General features: G+C 41.0%; 1 protein-coding gene across 2 annotated transcripts in view; it reads right to left on the bottom strand.

Annotated features, from left to right (window-relative positions):
* Positions 1-1139: 1139 nt before the first annotated feature.
* plekhf2 (pleckstrin homology domain containing, family F (with FYVE domain) member 2) overlaps positions 1140-9270 on the bottom strand; it is a 28519-nt gene continuing 20388 nt past the window's right edge. For both annotated transcript variants that reach the window (XM_026371316.1, XM_026371317.1), the window contains exon 2: positions 1140-6665. In XM_026371316.1, coding sequence (XP_026227101.1) covers positions 5920-6654 — 735 coding nt within the window. In that variant the 5' untranslated portion in view covers positions 6655-6665 and the 3' untranslated portion in view covers positions 1140-5919. The remainder of the gene's footprint in view (positions 6666-9270) is intronic.

Here is a 9270-nt window from a genome sequence, read left to right as displayed (position 1 = left end):
GGCTGAAACCACACAGATGAACAAACATATAAAATATCTACAGCTTCCTCTGACCTTTCAATAAACAATTAACCCATCAGGCTGAAATCAAATGTGACCAGAAGGTCGTCGTGAAGCTTCAGCCACAGGATGTGAGGTTCGTATTGTTGTAGTCGGCTGAGGTGAAGCAGTTTTATGATTCTGTAGAGGATAAAAAATGATATGTTCATCATTTCCTCAACTTCTCCTTTGATCTTATATAATAAATCCTGCATTGGTGTACATTTACATAAATACTTGAGTATAATTTTAATCTACTTGTACTTGAGTATTTTACTTACTTTCACAATACTACATTTTGAAGGGAAAATTAAAAAACTTAAAACACTCTGAAATGTAGTGGAGTAAAAGTATAAAGTACGTAAATACACAAGTAGAAATATTTTAAATTTACAATAGTACAGTACTTTATTAAATGTATTTAGTTTGTTTCCACCATGCAGGATTTGATTTTTTATTATTTCTCCACTGAAAATAATGAAGTTGTTAAATTTGACCTCACAAAATCCGAATATGACAAAAACGTAGAACGTTACCTTGATCTTTAATCGAGTCCCCCGTTATTAAATTAGGTTAAATTCTGGTTTCATACATGACAACGCATCAGGTTTAATCTCATTACACAGAATATATGTAAAAGATACTGTGAAAAGTACGTTACAGTAAATTCTAGTCAGAAAACAGCAGCAGGGAATAAGTACAAATACCTTAAAGTTGTACTGAAATAAAACTTGTTCAACCAGTCTTGTTTTGTTTGCATCTTATTAATAATATCGATCGATTGGTTTATTGATTATATTTTCTATTTTTTTCCAGAGGAGCTAAATGAAAAAACACAAAACATCAGGTCGACTTGAAACAAAACATTATTTATATGTAATATATACTTAAAAATTTCTGAAAGAATTAGTAATGAACAACGATATGCTGGTTACATTCTGATTGGAGCCCTTTTTAGAATTAAAACAAAAAAACATTACAAATCCACGAGACAGCAGTGAGCGACTCAAACTAAACTCTCAATGATCTCTTTCAGCCAAATCGCCTCCTCGATGTTTTCCAACCAGAAAAACACATCTGCAGCTTTTTTAAAAATTCTGCTGTGTGTGTTCCCACTCCGAGCAACAACCACATCTGACAGACTCTCCGGATAATAACAGTAAAATGTACCAAGAAACCAATGATGCTTCTTTTCGTCTTATTTCAGCTCAGCTGAACCTGTTCAGGTGTGAACGCCTGGTCCCTGCAGCAGGACAGAAACAGACGTCAAGCTGAGCTCCAAACGTCTGGAACACGGCTGAAAAAGAACGGGTTCATTAATTGGAGGGTTTACAGGGACGTCTCAGGCTCAGAGGGTCATTGTCAGACTTTGACTTAAGGATCGAATGAATGCAGCCGAGGCTTGATGAGTTCAAAGGAAAAGCAGAAATGAAGACAGAAACTGATCTTTAAAGAACATTTACTTTTACTGACGACTGCAGAAAAGCTTGAGCAGCTTGTTTTTAGTGACCTCATCAGCCCAGCTATCAAAAATCTATCATTAAATAGAAGAGTTGTTGTAAGATTTAGAGCCGTGGGTCGAACGTGTTGCTCAGAGTGGGAACAAACAGTTTGTCTGAATGGAGGAATTCTGAACGACATCCCTGTGGGAAACCTGGTGACTCTCAACTCTGACTTTATTTCCTGCGTACATTTAGGAAGCGTTACTTAACTCGTTTCATTTCACTTTGGTTCCTGTGGAGCGGTGCAGACTGAACTTTGAAGAGTTTCCTCACAGTGCAGGTGTTGAAACATAGTGGTGGTAACTTGTAAACCACATTTAATTTCAGCTGCAGCTGTGAGACGTTCTTCTGTTGAAGTACTTGGTAAAAAGCTACATTACATGCTGGAAAAGCAGCTTTCTACATTTCATGATGTTCCAGACGATGTGCAAAGATAATTTTACAACAAGTGTGAAAAAGCTGCAGATGCTACTGGGATGTCACTAACAGGAGGAACTAATTAGAGCTGTACAACATCAACAAAATAACCCAAATAAGTCTGTACAAATGTACAAAAATCAACAGGACTAAAAGATAAAGACTCATTTTAAAACATCCAACGAAGCCACAGAGGATCTGACAGTATGAAGACAGATCAACATAGATCAGAGTCCATGTGCCGAGTGTGTTAAGTGCAATCCACAGCAAACCTGAGGCCGGACTTTGTGCTCATTTCCTCTGTTGGCAGAGCGGCCACAGTAAGTATAAAGGACAGCTGGTTAGTGATCATTAACGTGTTAATTTCTGTAATCACTCTGGCTGCTGCTAATGCAGCAGCATAAAAATTAATAGCAACTTAAAATCTGTAAAACCAAAAGAAAACCATCCCTTTCTTCTCCATGTTCAGCTGCTTTGAGAGCTGCAGATGAGACGAGGCCACAACCTCATCAGAATCCTCAATGTGTAGAAGCATGTCGTCAAAATGTAGAAACACTCATCCAGAGCCGTGGCTACAACTTAAGCTGACAACATGTGCTCCGAGCTGCTCTGAAGAGTTTCATTACTTAATTCGAACATCAGTTCATGTTCGTGCACCACTGCAATTACACCGTTTGGTCCAAGAAACTGAGCAACAGCCTGGAGAATACGCTGTAAAAATACAAATAATGTTAAGTTCAAAATTGTGCTCCAGCTGTGTTGAACCAAACTGCATTAAAAAGTTTTCCAAACCAATCTGAAAGGGCCTGAGGACAGTGAGACCTGGTCTAGAACGAGGGCCAACAAAGCCAAACACACACAGCTTAATGTGCAGCTGCGATTCAGTTCACGCTCTCCATCAGACTCTCTGTGTGAGGAAGGTCCTACACAGTAAATAAAGGTCACCTGTCACTGGAGGACTGTTATTATCAGGATGTTGGTTCATGGAGGAAATCTGATCAAATAGTTGTTTTGTTTTTATTATTATCATGAGATGTTGGGGCAGTGCTAAATTTCAAGCAATGCAACTCCATGTCTCAAGACACTGCCAGTGAGTGCTGCTCTCTTAAGAGCTGCACGAGTTCTAGCCCTGGTGTCATAGAACTGTTTGGACCCGGGGAGGCGTCTAATGACTGTGGGGAAATCATTGTTCAAACTAATTCTTGGCTTTAAAACCTCACACTAATACATTTAATTAAAAGGTTTCGGCTTTTCAGTCTGACATTTTTCGAAGTTTTGGGATATAAGTCAGTTTTGTCGTGAGGTTATGAAATGAGTCATTTGTGGCTGCAGTCATTTTGAAAGCTGCTCATTTCAAAAGCACTGAAACACTTCAGAGGAGCCACTGGGAAGAGAAACCCCCACTAACTGATGACATGAACATCTGTGAGTGTGAGTCTGAGTCTCTTTTGCCAGTTGCAACAGGTAGTTGGTCATATTTTCCCCACCAGTGACTGATCACATGACACAAACATCACATGAGCAGCAGACTGTGCTTTTCATAGGAAAGTTGTGGTAGGTGGAACAGGGGGTGTGTTTGCTTTCTGACACAGCGTGGCCCTGTAGCCTCAGAGCAGCACAAGGAAGACTAGCTACCAGCAAGAAGACGCCATGATTTCCTGACAGCGAACGTAACGGCACAAACTACTGAACAAAGAGGAATTAGATTATGATGCAACACACAATCATGTGATTTCAGAAGAAAAACAGAAAGCAGGTCCTCACACTTCCCGATTATTGCATTTCATTCATTCCCTGGAGGTGCTGACCAAGTGTTTAACAGCCTTTGCAGTTCTTTACTCTCAGTGAAGAAATAGTTAATATTTCTATCACGATCAGTGTTTTTAACAAATACAAGATGATGATGATGATGATGCCATGCAGACTGAGCATACCTACAGCTAGTCTATTCAGAGAGAGGAAACTTCTACACTGAGGCATTTCCCCCGGTCACTTTAAAAGTAACCTCTGACAGCTTCTGCTTTTGTTTCCACTGTTCTCTGCTCGCTTTTCAAATTCCTGGAAATAAAGTGGATCACAGCTCTGGAGGTGATCCAGGCTCCAGGTTTTCCCAAGGGGATTAAATTCAACATTGCAATTAATAAAACAGAAAAAGAATTTACTAAACACTGCAAAAAGAGTCTGTTTCAATCTCATTATTCATCATTATTATGAGGGTGTCACGTGTAGTTGTTGTTTTTATACTCGCGTCATATTTAGTTTTGAAGCTATTTAAGTAGCTTCAGAGAGAAACAATGCTTGGAGACAAACTACACCTCAGATGGAGCTTGCCTGTCTATTTTAGGACACATGGGCGTGATATCCATATTTAGCTATTAGGACTTGATGAAGTTCACAAACAAAATGTCATCTTCTGAATACATTTTGTGGCTTGTGTGCTGTCGTGATAGAGACCCAAGCTGAATTTATTCTTCTATCTGTGGTGGGTACTATGTCACCTATGGTTAGTCAAAAACTGCTTTAAATTAAAATAACAAATGATGGTTCTGTATACCCCAGTCTGCCCTACCTCCAGTTTCTTCACCATTACCTTCTGGTCTGAAAGGGGCAGCAGCTGTTTGATGGTAAGAAGCAACGAGAGAGTGGGACCAGCACCTGATCCGTCCTGAAGGACTGGGCTTGCTCTGCATAAAATGATGCAATATTTGTGTTTTTTTACTGTGCTTAGCTAAAAACGAGTGCTGATCTATCAATGAGCTGATGCTGGTTTGTAAAGTACAGTGGAGGCACAAGGCGGGAACAAGAATCAGGATGTTATGGCTCATTACATTCCTGTAGTAGAAAACTGCCCTTTAGCCGCTCAGTCTGAACACAGCGCCTGGCTGTTTACCAAGTCACGCACATTCCCACTCAAGAACCAGTGATTAACGGTTGGTTAAAGTCTAACAAACTCAACTCTTCCCGTCTCGTAGCTGGTTGGTAATCTCCCTACTCGCCTGTTTCTAGAAAACACACACACACACACACACACACACAACTCCACTCTGTGTTATATTTTTCGGAGCCCCTGTTTTTTGCCATCTGGATCCATTAAAAAATAACTTTTTCTTAGTGAAGGCTGGGCTCATCTTTCTTCTATAAGGCACTACGTGACAGTAGAGGCAAAAGGTATTGTTAGTTTTTGGGGAGCTGCTGAGATAGAAGTGTGTTAACAGAGACAAACACAGCCACTATGAGAGGTGCTCAAGTTGATCTGTATCAGGTCAACAAGAAAACTCTTGGTTTAGTGTAACCTACATTTTGTTATTCACAATATGGGTTCTTGTTTCAGCTAAATGTTATGATGGAGACAAATTTACAAAATAGGACAGAAAAATAACTTCTGTTACAAAAAAGCCCTGTTTGATGAGATACCTGAAGGACAGAGGAGATAAAGGTTAGAAGCCTAACGTTTGCTTTTCCCTGCAGAAATTACAAGCAATCACCTTGTGTAGTTCATGGACAGAATAAAAACAAAGAAAACAGACTCGGGAAATTATCCTCAAGGATGAAATTAACTTAAGAGGAGGGCAGAGGGGAGGGAGGCGTTCTCATTAGCACCATTGTGTTCTGTAGTGACTAATTGCAGCCTAATTAAGAGTCAAGAGAGAAGAGTAGACTGAGCAGAGTGGAAGCGATGAACAGTCAGACTTTTTCCTCACAGTTCTGCTGGTCACCCGGCTAATTCCACATTTCAGTGATTAATCACCGTGTGCAGGGAGTATCCCTGCTAATATTTTGGTTTGAGACTCCAAAGTCCAACATGAATAAATGAATGAATTAATCCTCAAAGGAGGAAATCATCTCGCCACGGAGCATGATTCGATCATCTGGGGACGAGAAAGAAACAAAGAAGAATCAGCAGAGCGTTTCCTCCTGGATGACAGGACGGGACTGGCTGTGGGGAGGGTTCGGGTATTTCTCAGTCACTGCTGTCGTCTTCATCCTCGTCGTCTGACAGGTTGTTGCTGTTGAACTTTGACCGGCTGATGCAGTCTGACCGCGGTGCGTGGTTTCCTGACGTCAGCTGCACGTAGCAGTACTCGCAGACTCGAACGGGTTTAGACGACTGGCTGGGCAGGAGGTGCTTCTTCTCCGAGCACGGCCCGCAAACCACAAAGCCACATTTTCTGCAGTGATGGCGCCGGCTGACCGGTGTGAACTTCACCTTCTGGCACCGCATGCACACCGATGCCTCAGAGTCAGGCACCCAGACGGCGGCATGCTCTCCGGTGGGAGCCTTACCACTTTTTTGCAGCAGGTCTTCCACACACTTGCCTATGTGGTTCATCCACTCTGACTTCTCAGTAGCGGTTGCAGCATAAACTGCAAAGGACTTGGTGGGTGTCTTGATGAGCCAACCGTTGCGCAGGTCGCCCTCGTCTGGCACCGTGTCGATGGTGACGCTCTCCAGCGGGATTATGTGCTGCTTGTTGTACTTCTTCTTCTGGATGACGATGTTGCCGTAAACCAGGATGTCGTTGAAGAGGAAGAACTGCCGAGCTTTGGGCTTCTTGCGGCAGAGTTTAGTGAGGACGCCCTCACCGATCAGCACACGGCCGGGTATGGCCAGCGGCTGACCTGCGGCGCCAAAGCAGCCCTCCACCACCGCGATGCGCTTAGAGTTGGCCTCGCTGTTAGCAAGCCGGTCCACCATCTTCACCTCACCTGAAGAAAACAGAGAGACAGGAAAGTTTGAGAAATATTAGGCTAAAAAAACAAAAAACATTTTGCAGCAACAGCTGTATATAACGGGTGTTTCTTGAATTCTATTTAAAACTTTCTTTTCAAGGGCAAAAAAAAGATTACTTAATTTAATTTCTTACATTTTCTCATCAGAGCTGAAAGCGTTATGCGGTTACTTGTTACATGTATATATGAACTCCCTCTTACTGACATTTTTACAAACCATGTGGGTTATAGCATCTGTTTGTTCTTCTATAGAAATCACTATTCCTCTTTTAATTCTCTTGCTGCTCACTGCCCATGCTGACACAGCTGTGCCAAAGCCACCGAAAGAGCCACAACTCTCTGAGGTCAATGATCTCAACATCTGTAACGTTCAAAATCCCATCACATGTGGGCTGGTTGCCACATGATCAGATTTTACACAGTTTGTGGTTGTGGCAAAAACAGCACTGGGACATTTACAGCTGCAGAGTTTCTGCTGCAATTCTGTTTAATTTTAGAGTCAATAAATGGAAAACTGAGTGTAGTACAGTTCAACAACATGCAGGAATGTTTCACAAAATTAATAAATCATTAAAGGTGTTAATTTGTTAATAACAAATTATTCAGTTATTCACTAATAACAGGGTTGTTCATGATTCAAATCCATCAATCCAGTTCTGCTGCCGAACCAAAGGAGAGATGATCGACAGTGAATTAACTGAATACTATTGGGGTAATCAAATAAACGATTCATTTTTCATGTAAATGTGCCAGACCTTTGTCCAATGACTCTAAACATTAATGTAAATCTACAGCAGAATGACTTCCTCTTACATGAGATTATTTAGTCTAAAGGTGATTCAACTAGTTATTAAAACACTGTTTCACTTACTTTATTCAGCCAAAATAACTGATTCACTGACTGGACAAAATGATTAATTGAGAAAATAGTGAAGTGAACTAGACTGAATTGAAAATAATGGTTAGACCAAAGCATTTTTGTAAATATTATTAACATTAAAATAATATTGTCTGTATGATTTCTTATCTATTTTTTCCATCTTCACTAATCTCCCCTTAAAAAGACAATTTTTCAAAAATGTCTAATAATAGAAGCTCTGGAGAATAAAATGACCACATGGTGATTTTTACTTGTTATTAAAGAAATGTAAAACAAATCACAGCTTTTTGCAGTCTGGAAAACATGATTTTTCAAGGTTGGTACAGCTTCAAATCCATCTCCCAAATATTTACCAAGCTTTTAGGGTTTTGTAAACAGAGATGGTCTGAAAACACAGCCTTGTCTGAATGACTCCACTTCTAAAACCTTCCACAGAGAATTCAATTACTGGACTGAAGAGGAAGCAGCAGCAGGTATCTCTTCTCTGCTGTGACCTAAATGGCTGCAGGGCAGCGATCATGGACAGCGCCCCCCCTTCAACTATTCTTACAGTAAATGCAGGAAGTCAAAAGTCACTGATGACAGAGATAGGAGGTGCTCTATTGTGAGCCCTGAGGGTCGAGTGCTGAGTCGTGTGAGAGAAAGATGCACTATATGATACACAAACCCATGTGGGAAAACAAGTCCTATGAATTCAAACACCACCACAAATGAAGTTCATTCTTTTATTTAATGACATGAAGCCTGCTGAGCTCGATGCTCTCTTTTTACAGACCTACTCTGAATTCTATACTTTTCCTTTTCACTGCTGTGAACAGTACTCTCTGCAATTCTCTGCAATTTATCAGATGCTCTCCAGTCGGCCCTAATGGACCTTGTTGCTATGAGTCTGCAGCGCTCAACACCAACGCACTATACGAAGCTGCAAGTGGTTTTAAACTTAAATAGAATGCACAATGTATTAAGATGATAAACTGTACCACAAACAAGGGCCTAAAATATGAGCAGAGTCATATCAACACCTCCGATGAGATATTAATAGCTGAACATTGTCAGTGTCAGAGGTATTAGTTAGTACTTTTGAAGCTACTACGTTCAAAGCACTATAGAACTGTTTCACTGTATGGCAGAACATCGTAATACATGTTCGCTTGTTTTGGTTCATTCTCACCTCCCTCATGTTACAGCAAGAGAAAAGCAGTAAACGGATGCAACAGTAGAACGTAGTGGAGCATTTAGCAGCTTAAGGTGGAGTTAACCAGACTATTACCAGATTTGCGGTCCTTTGTAAATATTCCAACTTTCATGAGATGAAAGTTACCACAAGTCTGTCCAATGAATATACTTCTTGGATCCACATTGGTAGTTTGCTCATGAGAACTACTTTGTTAGTGGGTGGACTACACTTGAACTCGAGAACTCAACTGACAGAGAAAACAACATGGAGGTGTGATTGCATCTCTTGCAGCACCGTTTCAAAAGCCACAAAGCTAGAAACCATGCTAATTAGCCAGAGGTTGCCAGTGCAGCCTGATCTAGGCTCCCCAGTGATCTGCACACTAATAATCCACAATGTGCTGCTGCTGAAAGCCATGAAGATGACATAGGGGCTGCTGACATGTGAACCCTGTTAGCGAGGGCTTGTTTCCCAACACTGAGGCAACTGGGCAACCTGCTCCCATCAGCAGACAGACGAGGTCA

The sequence above is a fragment of the Anabas testudineus genome, chromosome 16 (genome assembly GCF_900324465.2).
Source record: "Anabas testudineus chromosome 16, fAnaTes1.2, whole genome shotgun sequence".
Lineage (NCBI taxonomy): Eukaryota > Metazoa > Chordata > Actinopteri > Anabantiformes > Anabantidae > Anabas > Anabas testudineus.
Note: the sequence above shows the minus strand (reverse complement) of the source record. Positions and strands in the feature narration are given on the sequence as shown.